This window comes from Melozone crissalis, unplaced genomic scaffold (assembly GCF_028551555.1).
Source record: "Melozone crissalis strain CALT ecotype California unplaced genomic scaffold, PUWL_Pcris_2 ptg000016l_1, whole genome shotgun sequence".
Taxonomy (NCBI): domain Eukaryota; kingdom Metazoa; phylum Chordata; class Aves; order Passeriformes; family Passerellidae; genus Melozone; species Melozone crissalis.
This window is the reverse complement of record NW_026535794.1, coordinates 36,478,305-36,496,558: the sequence shown is the minus strand read 5'-3', so window position 1 is coordinate 36,496,558 and position 18,254 is coordinate 36,478,305. Positions and strand designations below refer to the sequence as shown.

Below are 18,254 nucleotides of genomic sequence, written 5' to 3'. Positions count from 1 at the left end.
GGGCGTAAGGTTGTTAACTTTCAAAGCTACTGGAAGTATAATTCTGTCATTTTTCATTTATTCAGTAGTGGCAGCAGATGGGAGAAAACATGCTTCACGTCAGCGTGAGTTTCCTGAAACAGAAACAGGCAAAAGAAGAAGGAAGGAGGTATTTTACCTCTGGAAATATCAGTTCCAAAATTCCAAAATACCAGTGTATGCTAGGGATAGGCAAACATTTACAGGCAGCTCTTTTATAGGATTTTGGGGTCGATATCTCTGCTTTGCTGCTTCTCTGTTACTTCAATGAGCTATAGGTCTCCTTAACCAAACCAAAAAGTGTGGGTGGCGTGAAGAGTAGTGTTGAGAAGCTCAACAGTTACAACAAGAAACTGGGATGAGTGGTTTTCTTTCCTTTATTAAAGAGCAGGATGCTTTTTCAATTGCACTAGAACACAGTCTTGAAAGCAGAATTTAGGAAACTGGGGAGTGCCAGAAACAAAAATACTGATCTTGCTGGGCGAGTGTTTCACTAAGTAAGATCTGTGTCACCCTACGCAAGGTGGAGGTGTGAGGGCTGTGAGGACTGAAATAAAGGATTCTTGATAGCTTGGAATAATAAAGTGTATAATTTTGAAAAATGAGGCAGTACTGCATTCCCTGAGAGTTTTTAAATAGAAGTGTGGAAAGTGGCCAGGTGAATTATGTGGCGGTGGTTGTTTAGAGGAATGTATATTTCTGTTGTACAGGGCAGGGGGATGGGAACAAAGTTCTGAAATTTTGACTATGGCATTTAGAGCTCCCAAAAAAGTATCAATACAGGCTGGAAGATTAGGGATTGAGACCAGCCCTTCTTGAGAAGGACTGGGGAATACTAGTGGATGAGAGGCTGGACATTTCCCAAATGGGCACTTGAGCCCAGAAATCCAACTGTACCCTGGGCTGCATCCAAAGCAGTGTTCCCTGCAGATTCAGAGTAGGGATTCTGCTCCCTCTGCTCCCCTCTGGTGAGACCCCACCTGGAGCATTGCATCCAGCTCTGGAGTCCCCAGCAGAGAAAGGACATGGGCCTGTTGGAGCAAGTCCAGAGCAGTGTGACAAAGATCAGAGGGCTGGAACACCTCTCCTATGAAGACAGCCTGAGAGAGTTGGTGATTTTCAGCCTGGAGAAGAGAAGGCTCCAGGGAGACCTAATAATTGTGGCTGTTCAGTACTGAAAGGGGGGCTTAAAACAGAGATGGAAACAAATTTCTTAGCAGGGCCTGTTGCAATAGGACAAGGGGCAATGGTTTTTAACTAAAAGAGGGTTGGTTTAGATTAGATCTAAGGAAGAAATTTTTTAATGATGAGGAGGGTGTGATACACTGGGGCAGGTTTCCCAGAGAGTTGATGGGTGCCCTGTCCCTGGAAACATTGATGGTCCAATTGGACAGGACTCTCAGCAACCTGCTCTAGTTGAAGATGTCCCCGTGTCTCACCGTGGGAGTTGGACTATGTGACCTTTAAAGGTCTTTCCAACCCAAACTATTCTGTGATTCTGTGTTGCTGGAGCAGAGCCACGGTTGTGTGCTGCCTGTGTCCTCAGCCCCCTGGTGATGGCAGCTGACTCACTGACAGCTCATGAAGACAGCATTTCAAACAGACAAGATGAAAGCAAAAGGCTAATTACTAACAAATGATGCCTCAGCTCAGAAGTGTTTAAACAGTGAAGTGTCTCTCCTTGTAGGATAGAACTCTGTGGTTTTAACTTCATGGAAACTGCTTGCAGTTTTTGACATTTGAACTACTCTGGTTCTGCATGTATCAGGAGGGTTGGAGATCAATTTTGATAACACTCAGAAGAGGCTAGTTGTTGATCTTTCTAAAACCAACCTGCTGTGTTTTGTATGAATTGTATTAAGTCTTCTGTGAAAACGGAGTTACTACGAAAAATAAATGTCAATTTCTGTCAATGTGACGACTGTCTTACATTGGGACAGGTAAAATTTTGGACTCAAGATAGTTCCATTTGAATTATAAAGTGGTAAAATTAGTTCATTACAAAACAGAATATTATATGTTATTAAACCTATTGTAATATTAATAACATAATATTATTATACCTGCATACTTGTAGATAACATACAAAAATTATAAATTATGAGAGCAGGATATTTCAGAATTTACTAGAAAGGGAGATATTTGAAGCCTTATTAATATAAATTTGGGCACAATTCTGTATTTGAATATATTTTCCCATTCAGCTGAGATTTATCTTCATTGTGACTTCTAACAATTTGTAATGAGCATGCAAATGACAACCAAAGACTTCCAGCTCCCTCATTTCATCTTACAGTCCTTCATAATCACAAGTGGGTTTTGCCTCCTGAGCTACAAGAACATTCTGATCTATAATCAGTAGTCAAAACAAGAAAGTCATTTTCACCTGTAATGATAAATTTTGCAAAAGAAGTTTTACTGGTGGTCATGGATTCTGTAACTGCAGTTGTGGCTTGCTCATGGTTGTGGTACTCCAATTTTATATACCATGATATAGGTTTGCCTTTATCTCATTCAGATAAATCCTGATTTTTCTTTTCTATAACTGCTTGTTTTTTGGATTTTTTTCCTTTTTGTAATACTTATAATCTCTTTTCATCCCAGAATGAATTTTTTTTTTCTTTTTTTTCTTTTTCTTCTTTTTTTATTTTTTGTGGAAGGGTCACAGCTGAAGGGCTTGTATTGCCACAAGTGTGGCTGTACACATTTCCCAGTACTTTTCCTTTTTCTCAGTCTTGGATTCGTGTAATCAAATATATTGGTTTCAGCATCACACCGCTTCAGGATGCTTGTACCTACAGGCTGTTTGGCAGGTTGCATTATTACTCTGAAAAAAACCTGTGTGGAAGCAACCAAGAAAGCAGTCATGTTCTTGCCAGAGGAACATAGCACTAGACAGGAGCTGAGTGCAGCTCTTGCAGCAGGAGACAAAGCGTTGTCCATTTGGGTTGCAACCAAGCTAAAAGGCTGCCAGTTGTCAACAAGTGAGAAATCCCACTCTACTGTGTATGGCAGTCTCCCTTTCTAATTGCATATAGCTCTGATTGGAAAAGCTGGGAATCTGAGTGTGGCTAGTATAATGGATTATAAGATTGAGGCTTCATAATTTTCTGATGCACTAATGCATGATCTTGAGCTACTACGTAAGTGCTCAGGGACGCACATTTCCCAAGATCTAACCAGACAGAATTGGGATTCCAGACCCTCATTTTCTGGAAGAGTTAGGAAATAGTCAACAACACTAACCCTGGAAGTTCTGGCAGCCCTGATTTTTTGAACCCAAAGTGGTGCACACTAAACCAGGTCTATGGGTGGTTTAGATTTCACAAGTCAGGGTTTTACTAGGAAATTCTATTTCAAACCATTCTCCTGACAAGCTCCAAAATGCTATTGTACATGCAAACCAGCAAAAAATTTCTCAAAACCACTTCACTAAATACTACAGAAACCCACTGTAATTGCTGAAAGTCTTGACTATAATGTATGTGTGTGATGCTTGGCTGCTGTGGTCACCACCTGGATGCACTGTGATGATGAGACATGTAAGACTGTTAGACCAAAAAAAGTATTTTTAGAGTGTTACATTTTATGCTTTTTTAAATTAACTCAGTTGGTCAGAGCGTGGTGCTAATATGCCAAGGCTGTGGGTTGATCTCTGTGGGAGCTGTTCACTTAAGAGCTGGGCTCAACGATCCTTGTGAGTCCCTTCCAGCTCAGAATATTCTTTGATTCTGTGAAATAACAAATTATGTCATCCAAAGACTTTATTTTTCACTTTATTTAGTCATTGCCACTTTTGGATAATAATTATTCCTTTGTCCCATTCTCATATGTCTGACGTTCTTCATAAGTCTCGTTATGTGATGGTGCTGGTGCTCACTTCAAGTCTTTTCTGTGCCGTTGTTTCACAGACTACAACTGATGCGAGCACTAGTGAGAGCAAGAGTGCTGATGACTATATTATGGTTTCCAAAGAAGAGGAGAGAAGTAAAAGTGCTGCTCCAGAGCCAGTGCAGCCCCTTCAGGCACACAAGGAGGCAGCAGTGAAGGCAGAAGCTCCGTCTCGTTCCTCTTTGATATTTTCCGACCCTCTGATGGGTTCCATTTCAGCCTCCTCCAGCAACCTCAGCTCCAGCCCTGATGATGACAGTAGTAATAACAGCAAAGATTCTGACTTTGCTATTGTCAGCCCACTGGACATCTAAGGAAACAGGTTGGGAGAGTTTGGGAAATCTGTCATTACAACTCAGCTCTAATTTCTGTGATTTCACGGGTTGGATAGTTCTTTGGATTACACAGAAAATAAAGGTAGCCCATTTCAGCTGCCAAAAGCCTAAATTAAAATAAAAAGGCAAACAAACAAACAAAGACATAAATTTGCTACTTTTAAAAAATAATATATACATTTTAATAACTGCCTTAAATAAAGACCCAGTAAAACCCAGTTCTAATATACAGTTATTATTAATTATGCTGTTACCCTACATAGGAGCTTTGTTACTATAGAAGTGATGCCTTCCCAAAGCATAGAGTAGTATATGCTAGGTACCATAATGAAAATGTGTGGATACCTGACATCAGACCTGATGCAGGAAAGACAGGCTAGATTTATTATTGTCATTTTACAAAATGTGCTTGACTGGGTTTTCTGTGTAGGAAAGGGTACTGTTTCTTCAGAGACTGTGATTAGAGAAGTAGGGAATGAGTATCAAAAAGATTAAAAGCATCATCCTGGTAGGAAGTTTGTTCTCCCTTGAGGAATCCTAGTTTCTTAATTTTCATCCTGCAATAGCCTGAGGTGTGTTCAGGGCAGAGGTTTGTGTAGCTGTTCCTCAGTGCTTACAGGAGACAATGTGACAAGCTCCTTGAGAATAGGGACCTACACAACAGAGCCATATTTGCCTTTCTCTACTTTTCCCCCTTGAGAGTTCCCAGTTCAACACTTTCATTCTTTATCTTTGTCTACTTTTACTTCCCCTGGCATGATTTTTTTAATTTTGCTCAGACTACCGCAGTCAAGAAGTAGGTGCAAGGGAAATAACAGTATTTCATAATGTAGACCTGAGCTGGTTGAACTAAAGCTAGCCCAGGTATGATAACTTACCAGGGAAGGTTGCAAAGTGAAATGAAATGTTCATAATTAAAAGCACTTTATGTCTCATTGCTATTATCTTCTATAGACTCTGTTTACATATATTGCTATATGATTTCCATATTTCTAATCACAAGAAACATAATGGTGCAGCAGCGTTAACCAACAGAAAGTTTCTAATTAACTTTGTTACTTGTTCTTCTATGGAAAAGTGTATTTTTTTTCCCATCAAGTCCATAGTACTTTTAATAACAGCTTTCTTCAAGTAGATAAGGGGGGTTTCTGTGCTCTCTGATCCCTGTAACCTCTGTTGGAATTCAGAAAACAACTGGTGGTGAGTAAACCACTCCTCTTGCAAGACCTACACGGAGTTAGCTTGAGGAAGGAATGTTAATATGTCACTCTGTCACAGCAGCAAAAAAAAGCACCATTTGCTTTTAAGATGCATATACATTATACCATGCAACAACTTCCTATTTGCATGGCAAAGCTTGTGTTTGTTCAAAGTTATGAAATTGTAGTTATTTGCTGCGTAGTCTGTAATTGTAAATGAAGTACTGTATCCCAAAGATGAGGTGACATGTAATTTGCTGGTCTTAGATTTTACAAGGTCTGTGTCGGTGACTGAACTGAAGAGTTAATTGTCATGCAATTACGTGGTAGCTGCCATCCTTACATGTTCAAATGCCACCATGTAGTTCTTCAGAGATTATTTGTGCCTTGTAAAATGTTAAAATACTAGAATGTTATGAGTGGGCATAGCATCATGCCTCTCTGCAACAGAGTGATGCAGTCAGGTGACTGTTTAGATGAAAGATCTTAAATGCATAACATTTTGGAGAGGTGTTTATTTTAAGCTTCATAAAAGATCACTTTGGAATTCAGCATGCATGCCTGTCTCCAGTTTATTTTATTACCCTGAGTTTGCATGAATGCCAGGGGATGGGGTGGCTTATTGGGGTGGTTGATTTATTTAAGCCTTTCAAGCTTTTCTAGCTTTAACCTATACAGCAAGGCTTGTGGCACCATCAGCAAAGGGTGGCTGTTGAAGAAGTACCTGTGGAAAGAGGGAAGAAATATTCTGGGGACAGAGAGAAAAGTTTTATATTCTGTGATACATAAACATTCAAAGATTCCAGTAGCTTGGCAGGAGAAAAGGTTTTTACTTCTTTTTTATTTTTTTAAGCATCAGTCTTTTGATTTCTATTCTAGTGGGTTGTTTCAGGGATCATATTGCTATTTTCTTGAACAGTCTCATTGCCAATGGAAGAGTGTGATTTGTACAGGTTTTTTTTATTTTTGTAAATTAGTTGTATCTTTAATGTTGCATATTTTAAAACAGTAGTTTATGAAGATTTGGGGAGTTTCTAAGAATCAGTGAATACCGATAAACTGAATGCATATCATGCCATGGGATATGATAAAAATCTCCAAAAGCAGAGAGACAATTATACAAATAAGATCAGAGTAACTCCAGTAAATTAATCTGGTTTGGTTGTACCATGTCCTTTCACATCTTAAATATGTTGTCTCTGATATTTGATCATAATGCAGAGATAATGAAAAGTGTTTTAGTGTATTCATTAAGTTAGAAACTAGTAAGTTAGAAAAAGCATCAAATCATCACCCTGTTTTGTGTTATGTTAAGAATACACTGAAAGAGAAATTGTCATTTAAAATACAAGATTATTCATTTTCTCTGGAAATGACCTGCTCATAATGTTCATGGATAACAGTAATTGGATAGAAAAATTATTAGCATTGCAAATTGCTGACAAAAACTGATGCAGCGTTAAGATTGCCAATCTGAGACTGTTTTACTGTATTTACTTTATAAAGTAATAAATATTTATTACTTAAAGTCTCTTGCATGTCATGTCAGTTGTATGTTCTGCAGAAAGGCAGCATCATATTTTGACTGGATATTGATTTAGTCGTGGAGCTTTGTATCTTTACTCTGGAAGAACATTTAGCCCGCTTTATTAAAGAAAGAATTAACAAACTTTTTGTGTTGTGCTTGTGCTGTTTTCTCAAAAAAGAGGGAAAGCTTTTTGACTAGAATACTGGAAGTATCATTTCTGAGAACTAGGATGATTAAAACTTTAAAACTATCTATATAAGCACAAAAACTGATTGTTACTTTAATCAGATGTTATGTATGTGATCCAGGGAATAAAACTGGATGTCATTTATCTCAACTAAACAATATAGAATATTTCCTGTTTTATGAAGTTTCCTGTATCTGAAAATGAATCAGTATTTACGATGACATAACTTGTCTGTAATTTCATGAAGCTCAGTATAGTGTCATCATTGTGTCTCAATGACAGTGCCAGTATCTGTACAGTACATTTCGGAGTCTCTATACTTGAATTCACATTCCTAACTCATGGTTCTCTTTAAATGGCATAGAGGCGACTATTTTAAAGATTACATTTCAGATTTAAGGTGTACTTGTGCCTGACTTGTGCCTGCAACGTCATCTCTTCAAATACATCCTAACATGAACAGATTTTCAAATTCTTGGTGTCAGCCCTTAAATAATACTTTTCATTTTGTGCTGCATGTGTTGGTCTAGAATGAATTATTCTAATGATTTATTAGACTTGAAAAGGTGCAATTTCATAAAATAAACTTCATTTGGCTACAGAATAGTAATTACACTGTCTTGTAATCTGTGCTGTTCTTTTGAGAGTGATTATATACAGTCTGTGCATAGTGTTTGCTGTGTCCCCCAGTCTGCTAGACTCTGGCTTTAGTAGATAAATTTAGAGATGAAAAAGCATGAAAAAAGGTTGTTAGAGTAACAGCAACTTGAAGCATGCACACGGGCAACTTGCTTTCCTGCTTCTCACAACTTACTTAACCACTGGAATGGTGAGGGAGGTTTTAGGTATGTGGGAGGATCTGCAAGAGGCAAAGTGCACAACCCTAGAAACAGACAATGGGCTGGAAGGGTTGCAGCTGGAGACTCTGAAACGATGGGTTCTTTAGGGCAGGAACCATCTTTTTCTCTGATGTTGTACTACACAAACACTGTCAAAATTAGAATAACAATAATAATAATACACACATTATTTCACCCCATTTTGCTCTTTTAAACTGCAAACTAGATTTAATCCAGTAACAGTAACTCAGATGATAGCAGTACTGTGGGAGCAGCAGAATCTGGTCCTACACTGCTGAAATAAGTGCAGATGAGGAACAGTTGTTTAAATAAATAAATTAAAACCAAAGAAACCTCACACCACAAACAGGACTATAATATTGCCAAATACAAAAAAAACCCTGTATTTCTTTCTAGATATATACAAATTATAAGAGGTATTTTCCAAACTGTGCTTCAGATAGCAACTTATGTGACTTGTTTGACTATGCCAGGTAGGTTTGTGCAAACCTATCTTTGTTTTTAACTTGTAAAAGCCTAGCTGATGCCAGAATGTGGGAACTATTAAAATATATCAGCTGCAGAGAGAAGACATTGTGGTTTCATTTTCTGTGAATGGTAAGAATTTGATCCTTCAAATCCTGCTGATTTAACACTTTCACTGTCTGCCGAGGTAACAATGTGAAAAGCCCTGTAATCATTTCCAGAGACCTGATGGGAGCTCCACTGCTTAAGGCATCACATGCAGTTGCAGAGCTTTGAGCTGAGAAACTTTTCACAGCTTTGCCTTTGACTGTGGGCTTTGGGGACTGCAGCAAAACCAGGTTTGTCTGAATTTTTAACTCATACAAAGATGCATTTGAAGATTTTACAAATTATCATGTCAGTATTTGAGACCTTTTGAAATATAAATGCTACATAGTTTTGAGATGGAGGAATAGTTGTCAAAATATCTTGATTGCCCACCTGCTGTGTTAATTGAATTCAGTGGATGGGGAATATAGCAGCATTTCCAGAGCATCATTAAACTGCCCTTTCAAATAAGAGTATACCAGGCAAACAGATATTAGAAGGCAGATTGTCAGTGGTCTCATATAGCTTTCTGGATAATATATATCTCTCTGCAATTGTCAGGAACATGCATAATTTCTGTCCACAAATGGAGGGGCTTGCAACATTCTGGAACATGTGGCAGAAAATGTAAGTGAACGTGAGCCTCTTCACAAAAACATTTTTAAAGCTTCAAGGACTAGAATATGCCAAAAAAATTTTTAAAATATGAAATAAATACACACAAAGATTATTTAGGCTTGCAAAGATTATCAGGTCTCAAAAAAGTTTGATTTATTTTACAGAAGTTTGATGGAACTCCAGGTTATAGCACAGGGTGACTGACAGAAGCACCTATAGGAGTGCAATGAACTTCTTATGCTTCAGACTTGGAACTTTCAGATTCTGGAGAACATTAATTCCAGTATGTAAGCAATGAATTGCACATGTTTACTAAGCTGCAAAGAAGTCATGATGGGGGAATTCCTCAGCAGACCCTCTTTCCAAACTTCTTTTGTTCTCATTTCCCACAGTCAAGCCCATCTGACAATTTTGTGGTACCCATAAAAACTTCAGCTCTTTCATCTTCTTGAATAACTGAATTCTCCGTCCCTGTGATCAAAGTTAGCTGTTAATCATCTCAGGACTCTAATACCCTGTGCCTGCAGCCTGGCCACCAGCCCAACCAGTGTGCTTCTTGTTCTCATGTAAAACCTGAAATCTTATGAAAATCTCACAATACTTCTACAGCAGGTGGTATCCATATTCAGTCCCCATGACTTCCCTGTGGTAAACTTTATTGTAAGTTTTATTGCCTAATATTTTCTCTAGCCATATTTCTGTTGTAATTCTTACAATCAAGAAAAAAACAGAAGAATATCTTGGCTTCACTCAAAACTACTTGGCTTTTTCTTTTCTGCCTCTACTGGCAAAGTCTCTTTGCTGAGAATTTTTGGTTCTGTTTCTTGTAAAATAGCCTGTGTATTTATACTGCTTGTGGGGTAAAGTTCTCATATATGTTCTCTCTAAAAATGCTGAAACAAAACGCTGATTTCTCCAAACTTTTTCTCATAATAAATGGGGCTTGAGTTAAGCGTAAACTTAAAAAAAAAAAAAAAACCTGTGAACAGGAATAGTGTCTGTTTTCAATTTCTGGAAAACATCATCTTCTAGTAAACACACTGGAGGGCAAATAATGCACTCTACCAAACTGTACCATTTTCTTTAAAAAAAAAAATAATAATTCCCTATCCCACCTGATGAAACCATGGAGAGGGAGAACTCTGTTTGGCCCATGGTTTTGCTTGGAGGAAATGTGGGGCACCCAAGGCCATGCCACACTGACATGTGTTCCCATGCATGGGAAGACCCATCCTTGTGCAGGGAACACAGGCTGAAGTGTTGCTGGACAGATGGAGGATCAGAAGATGCAAATTAGTGTGTTTTACCTTCCATGGATCTTTAAGCTTCAGAGGAAATAAAAACGGGAAAGCAATTGCAAGCATCATTAACACCATCTGTGCTGGCATTGCCGTCACTGAAATGTGCTTTCCTCAGTGTTTTCTTTCTGTGGGATGCAAATTTTGCATTGTAGAGGGGCTTATAAAGAGCAAATAAAAATCTCTTTTTTCATATTCTGACATTTTTGCTGTATGTGAATATTATGGGTTTTTAAAGAGATATTGTTATTATTGGTGTGTATCCACATAGAGATCGCAGCAACTTCCCTCCTTCTCTCTCCTCCCTATATCAAACATTCTGAAGAATGCCAAAGAAAAGAGAGAGACAGAGCATCTTTAAAATTCTTGTAATCTAAGTGCTGAGTTTTTATGTGATGGTGTTAGTATGCTTGGTAGCTTGCACTGAGTAGAAAACCAATGTCTATTAAAACATGCTGGAGAGAGAAAAGTGTCTACAATTTTTCATCTCCGTGAGCACTGTGTGTTTTGCCAGTGCTTGTTAAGTTGCATCTGGCCTTACTGGAGGAAGTTATATCATTAATATGCCTTCTGCAGATTAGGGGGGTTTTTTTGAAAAAAATTAGTACTTGCTTTTGCATATAAGATTTCTTATTGTTTTCTAAAATCTTCATTCTCTGAAAATACCTTTTTGCTGTATTGACATATAAGATATGCTAAGAGTTTATTTTTCTTCCTCACCATCCTCTGTCTTTTGTCTGCACCCTGGCCTGTACATAACCTGCAGACCCATCTCATCTCCCCATCTCTGCCTTCCCTTCCCCAGGCTGGGATTTAGGAGAGATCCAGTTGCAAATCATTTGGGGAAAACTGCACCAAGAGATATGATGCTACAATACAAATTGCAGCCTGACCCAAATGAACAAGTCACACCTTGCCAGCAAACATTCACTGGTTCTCTGACCTTGCAAAGCCACAAGCACACCCAGAGGTCTCGGGCTGTTGAGCCTGGCCTCTTGTGAAGGGGAAGCATTTGTAGGAAGCAATCTGCATGATAGTGTACCATTATTTGAGAATAACTGAGTCCTTTACCTTCAAAATCAGAAAACATGAGCCTAACCTTCAGGAAGTTTATAAAATGCACAGCAAAGATCTCAAGCACAGAGAAGCAGCCCAAAACTCTCACATTTCATAAGCCTGTCAATGCACACTGTGGATGCACCGTGATCAAGATAGAGACACACACTGGGGGCTGGTGATAAAAATATGAACTCCAGTTTCTGCTGCAAAATGCTGATGACACCAAATAGAGCCATCAGGTAGAAGCAAGGCAAGTTATTCCTTCAGAAAGAAACTGTAAAAGTTTCAAGTATACTATTTTGATACTCTCTAAGAGAAAGGCACCTTCTGGTTCAAAATTATTTCAGTTAGAAACTTTATGTAATCCTTTACAGAAAGTACAAAAGGTGTAAGATATACAAAACTTTTAAAACTAATATATTTCAATTCATGATGTTTTAAAATTGCTTCAGCAATTCACTGGTTTTTGGATGGAGGGGAGCTTATCTTTAATAAGAAATAAAATCTATATGAGGCAGGTGGGCCTGTGCTGCAGGATGATCCTTGGGAACAGAGCCAGGCAAGTTTAAAACTGAGAGATACTCAAAACAGAAACTGGGGCTTTGCTGCTTACACTCAAAGGCAGGACTGGCATTTTATGGGGCTGGCTCCTGGAGGTAGGTGCTGACCTGAAAAATCCACTCCTCTAGGGGGGCTGGTCAGCCGCACTGTCAGGGACAGCTCATACACTGAGGCAGATGGAGCTGTCTGTCCATCTGTCTCTGTACATCCTGTACAATATCAAAACCATTAGCTGTATGATTGGCATTCAGTATATTGTGGATTAAAGACCGGTAGGTTAACCCAAAGTTTCAGCAATGTGCTGGGAAATCTTCTCTGTAACCTTACCACACTTGCAGGGCCAGCATGGGGAGAGGTAAATCCCCATTTCCAGTGCCTGCAGTGCAGACCCAGCCTGCTTGGATCAGATCACCCTGAGTGTGAATCAGCACACTTTGACTGATGCCCAGAGCCACAGCTGCTTATTCAGATCAAGGTATGCTTCTGCTGGCCTAGATAACCATGTGCATCAATGGTTCACCACAGGGCTTGGGGTGGCACTGCAAGCCAGCAAATCAGGGGAATGCAAATGGTCTCCAGAAGCAAAGGCACCACAGGGAAGTTTTGATTTATTTTTGATAAGAGGATCTGTTAAAATTTGAGAGTCTTAGTGAGACTAACAGAGGACTAAGATTATTGAGAGCATTTTGTTTATCAGCTACATTGCTGCACTGATAACTTGGGTAACCTGGGCACTGGGGAGAGCCTCTTCTGCCCTTCCTGCTCCACAGTTCTGTGCTAGCACTTGTTCATCTCTGCTGATGGTGTGTGCCATTCTAAAACACCCATAAGAAATGAGAGGTCCTTGTCCTGTCCAAGGTCCCTGGAAATGCTCAGTGCAGACACAGCCCCTAAATACCCCTTGGTCTTCAGAGATACCAGACACTGATCACACTTGGACTTGTGGGTCTGGCTGTTGTGCACAGAACATCCGTGCTGAAGGCGTCCTGCACTCTGCTGGGAGCAGCCACGACAGAGCCTCCGCCAGCCGCAGCCGCTGCTGAATCACGTAGCAAACCCCAGCGAGGGCGGCAGCCGCTCACACTTCTTGGAAGTCCTCGCCTCAGTTCAGGGGAAGTCTCAAAGAGGAATCACAGGCCAGCCAGTGCCTCTGCACTGGGGTGGGGATGGGACGCTTGCCAGCAGCCCTGCACTGAGCTCTAGCAGCGTATGGACAGCGGTGCCCGGCCCTTGCCCACTCCCTCCAATGCTGCATTGATTTTGGGGCTGTGTGGGGCACTTGGCACCCATCCTGCAGCACACTCTGTGCCAGACATCCTCCCCATGCTCTGCTCCATGGCCCCTCAGCATCACATGGGCTGTTCTGGGGTTGCTGTGGAGGTAGTGACAAGTTTGCAAAGGCTTTTGGTGTGAGTGGGCACTGAACCTCATACAGGCTGGTGAAGTCTAATTTTCATATATCCATGCGTCCTCCAGTTTGGCTACATCTGGGGAGAAAGATTCCCCTGTTGCTTGTAATTGGCTTCCTGCTGAAAATCTTCACAGAGCTTTTTCTTGGAACTTGAACCCCTCAGGGGGGTGAAGGGAGGATGTTGGTGCTCTTCACTTTTTCAGAGTCAGGGAAGTGTTGGGGATTATTTTCCTTCTTTTATCTGTGCATAGGCCTTCCTCCTGGGGATGAGCACACTGCCTTTTCAGTGCTGCTCTGTGCCACAGGTGATGGTCACAGGGCTCCAGCAGGCCGCTGAGCATGTTCCAGAGAGAGCAAGGGATCACGAGGGATGATGGGAGAAGTCTGCATCTGAACAGGAACAGCCATGGCCCTCGCCCATCCCATGCACTCCTGAAAACCCAGGCTGTGCCACAGCCTATGTCAGCAGGGAGCTGTGCAGCACAGGCTCCATGTTTCCCTGTGAACCAGGCTCTTCAATAAGCAGAGCGTGAAGAACCCCATCACCAAGGGTCCTCTGCCACGCCATGCGTGGGCCAGGCAGTGCCCTGTGGGCTGCCATTGCCCCACAGCACAACGAATCTGCACTGACCTGAAACAGCATTAAAAATAGATCCCGAGATACGGGCTGGGGAGAGCGGAAAGGCGAAGCATGAGCTCATTGCTGCTGCTGACTTTTGCATTTGAATAGGTTTTTTTAAACAGTAAAGAAGCAGCTAACATCTGGTTAGACTTTTGTTATGGAGTCCATGTTTTAGCACCATAATTACTGTTGCATTCAGAGTTTTCCTGAATTCCCTTATTTTACATCTCATATAGCTTAATGAAAATGGCTAAGAGATTGAGCTGAAAATGCTTGTGCAATATTGATTAGGAGGATAATTTTAGCAAGGCTTGGTAACTAGAACATTTCATTAAAAGAACTTCTTTTTCTAAAAAATGTTACATAGTGTCTTGTGATTTTGTGACCTACCTTCTCAGCTAAAGATTAAAGATGATTTTTTCAAACTAAAGGTGTTGGAGAGTAAAAGAAACTAACTGTACCATGATAATAATGAGGAGAGGCTGTGAGAGCAGTGTGAAGGCTGTTGAATTCTAGTTGCCTCGAAACAGATTTACAAACAGTTCAAAGAATAAATTTAAGCACACATGAATAACAAGTGCATTAGTCACATTAGGGCTTAATGAAGTGTTTATGAAAAGCAGCCTTGTAGCACTGTCCTTCAGAAGTAATTCACTAAGATGGGTCTGATAACATGTTCTGGATTTAATTTGTCCAGTGTTTAGGTCCATTAGGAAGGGAGACAAGGATAGGATACCCAACATTGTTTCAGGATTAACAATCAATTGGAGAAAGTCAGAAATTCTCTGGGAGCATCTGTGCTTTATCAGATTGAACTTCATGTGTTGTAAGTTCATAGACAGCATTAAAATCAAGAGTAGAACCTACACTGCGCTCTGATTTTCACAGAACTTTTGGTAGTAACAGGGCAAGAAATGGGGAGTTGAAGTGAGATTCTGTTCATAACTAAAGGAGGCTGCCAATGGTGATGCAATTGCCTCAGTGCAAGGCAAAGCACTGCCTTTTCTGCCCCACCTTGGACACTTGCCCATGCTGTTTTCCTTCTGTGGACGACCTGTGGCCAGGGAGTCTGAGATTGTAATGCTGCCATCTCTGCCATAATCTCTGTGGTCATTATGGAAACAGGGAACTTGCTGTGCTCCCACCGCAGCTGCATCAAGTTCCGACAGCTACCCTAGGGTCATTCAGAGAATTGAGGAGTCAAATGCTTCTCTTTGGCTGTTGGAGAAGACCAGTGTGACAGCTCATCAGCAAACCAGGTGTCTGAATTCACAGGCAGCAGCAGAGCCACACCAAGCAGGAGCAGGAGCTGGTTTGGCTTTGCTTTTGGTGTCATTATGACCCCATGTAATCTGCAAGGGTAGAGCAGGCTCTGCACAGGATGCTGAGGTGGGACCAGAGTTAGCATTTGAACGAATTAGCTGCCTCAATACCACTGAACTGGATATTTGGATTTAATAGCTGAAGTGTTTTGCTGCTTCTGAAAATAGTGCCAGCAGCTTTAAAGTCTTGTCTGAGCTGTTCTGTATGCCCTTTTCCAAGCTCTGGAGGGTATAAATACAGCTCTTCCCTAATGTTGCGTAATGAATACATGAAAAATGGTGTCCTCTGCTGCTGAGGTAATGGGAAGACCCTGCTTTACTTCATATTGATAATTGGAGTAGGTTTATTGATTACAGCATTTCTGAGAACTATAAACTCAGAAAAGAAAGAAGAGTAGTTGGCAGCAGAGGTTAAGTCTAAAGGTACTATAGATCTATCACTAATGTCACATACTTGTTTGTATTAATGCAAAGAAAAAACTGCAATGGCCTGGATGCTGAGAGCATCATGAATTTGCTCTGGTTTCATTTTCTATGGAATTCAAGATTAAGGCCACCTTTGAAGAATAGCTTGGATCAAATAGGTACATGCAACAGAACTAATCAGTTCTGAGACTATGTTTGCTACACTGAAAGAAAGTTGCCCCCCCAAAAATCATTCTGTGACTTCAATAACTCTCAGGGCATGGAAATATTGACTGATAGATGCATGACTTCTCCTGAATTATCACTTGCCTATGTGTACTAATGTAAAAAATACAGACACTGCCTATTCTTTGCCAATGACTGGAAAAATAATTAATGCTCTAGGTTACCTTTGTGGTTTTCAACAATAAAGGCTGGACGAGCTTTATGCTTTCATTAAGGAATAAATCCAGCACAGACAAAAAAGGGTGTTGGATACGTCAGCCTCTGCACTGTTACGTGCCAATTTAGCCAATATCATGTAGTGCAATCTCTCTGCAGCATGAGAAAATGAAAGAATTTAGAGCAGACTCTTTTCCTCAGAGTCTTTCACAAAGTACATTTCCAGATATTTGCTATTCAACCCATTCTGAAAAAAGGGCAGAAGTAAATCTGTGTTTATGTGGTTTATTATTTCAGGATGTTTATCATTTTTACATAAAAGTGCTGAACTTTATTTGAATTTGCTAGTTCATTTAATTTGTGGGAGAGGAAGGTTCCTGGAAAAAAAAAATTAGTTGTAGAAGTCTGTGCAGAACAAATATGGTATGCTTCATGTTTGAATCTGGAAACCAAGACTTCTCCTTTTAGAAAGTGTGGGAAAGAATTCCAATGAACTCTCACACATGGGATGACTTTAAATAATCTTTCTTCATCTGGGAAGCTCTAACATTAACATAGGACCTAGTATCTTTGGGGAGCATAAGCAGCCCTTTATGGAAGGATGAAGGAGTTTCGGAAAAGGATGACCTGTCCAAGATCAAAAACCAAACATTGGTTTGAAACATTTTGGCAGTTGCTGAATTTTAACTTGTTCCCTTTGTATGTAATGAAAACCATCATTAAAACAATAAATAACAAGCTTGCAATGTTTATCTGGCCTTAAATAAGATACTCCTATCATGGTATTTGAAAGTCACCATGGTCATAGAGAGGAACTGTTCCTTAAGTTTTGCTTTAAAACGCAAATCCCTCAGTGTGCCTTTGGCAAAGTAAGTTTTAGGAAGCAAAGAACTTACTGTGAAATGCTGACATTTCCAAACTGGTCCTTTACAATGATCTTCCTCCATATCTGAACATCTTAGGGAGTGAGATCCCTAATGGACCTCCCAGTCTGCTCTTACCTGTCTTCTTACAGTAAAAGACAGAACTCAGCACTGGGCACAAATATTACTCTGTTGGCACTGATTTACACTTCTTTTGAGGAGTGGAAGGAATGGGAAGACATCTTTTATGATGGAGAGGAATTTTCCTAGCATTGCTGTACTTCTTAGAGAAGAGAGCTGTGTCCAAGAGCATCACTGGCAAACATCCCTTGAGGATCAGGGCTGGATTTACCTCACCCTTCAATGTCTGTTAGGAAACTCCGAACTATAAAAATGGAATTAAAATTAACATGCTGTTTTCCCCAATTCTTTTCTTTTACTTTTTCATTGTTTTTATTGTTATTAGTGTCTCTTACAAAATACCCAATGTAATTACTAAGAGTATGAAGCCCTTGCCTTGCAGATCATATGATAAATAACATAGATCAGGGTACTTCAAGTGGAGAAAATGTCATCTGCTCACAGTGTCCTTCAGGAAGCAGGGAGATGTCATTCTTGCACGTTATCTTTCTGTATTTCCTGTAAGGCTCAGCATGTTGGTTGGAGTAAGCAAGAGTACACCCAGATGAGTGCTGCAGGTTGTTATGGGTTGAAATAGCAGGTAGCTCACGTTATTTGTGTACAAAGTTTCAGTTCCTTAATAGCATAGCAAATCTTGAAACTAGGCTTACACACTTCTGTGGTACGTGGGAAGAATGCCTGTTTCTCTAGGCTTTGATTATAAATTCTGTACATTGAATAATTTATGTTAACCAGGATCCTCAAATAAAACCAGTGAAAATGCAAATAATGCTTCTTCCTTTTTATGAGAAAACTTCTAAAAGCATATAAATATTTTGTTAGAAGCTCCATTTCAGCTTGCAGACCTCCAGAAATTAGGGCACTGAGCTGTAAACTTCACATCCTGTTTTTTCCTTAATACCATCTGGGGAAAATAATGGAATATAAGCTTTACTGTCTTTCCACAGATCATACACAAGCAAAAAGGCTATCGCTTGCTCTG

At 40.1% G+C, this 18,254-nt stretch overlaps 1 protein-coding gene across 7 annotated transcripts in view; it reads left to right on the top strand.

Annotated features, from left to right (window-relative positions):
• TBC1D5 (TBC1 domain family member 5) overlaps window positions 1–4,319 on the top strand; it is a 313,714-nt gene extending 309,395 nt beyond the window's left edge. For all 7 annotated transcript variants that reach the window (XM_054273245.1, XM_054273244.1, XM_054273243.1 and 4 more), the window contains one exon: window positions 3,930–4,319. In XM_054273245.1, the coding sequence (XP_054129220.1) occupies window positions 3,930–4,223 (294 nt within the window). In that variant the 3' untranslated portion in view covers window positions 4,224–4,319. The remainder of the gene's footprint in view (window positions 1–3,929) is intronic.
• Window positions 4,320–18,254: the final 13,935 nt, after the last annotated feature.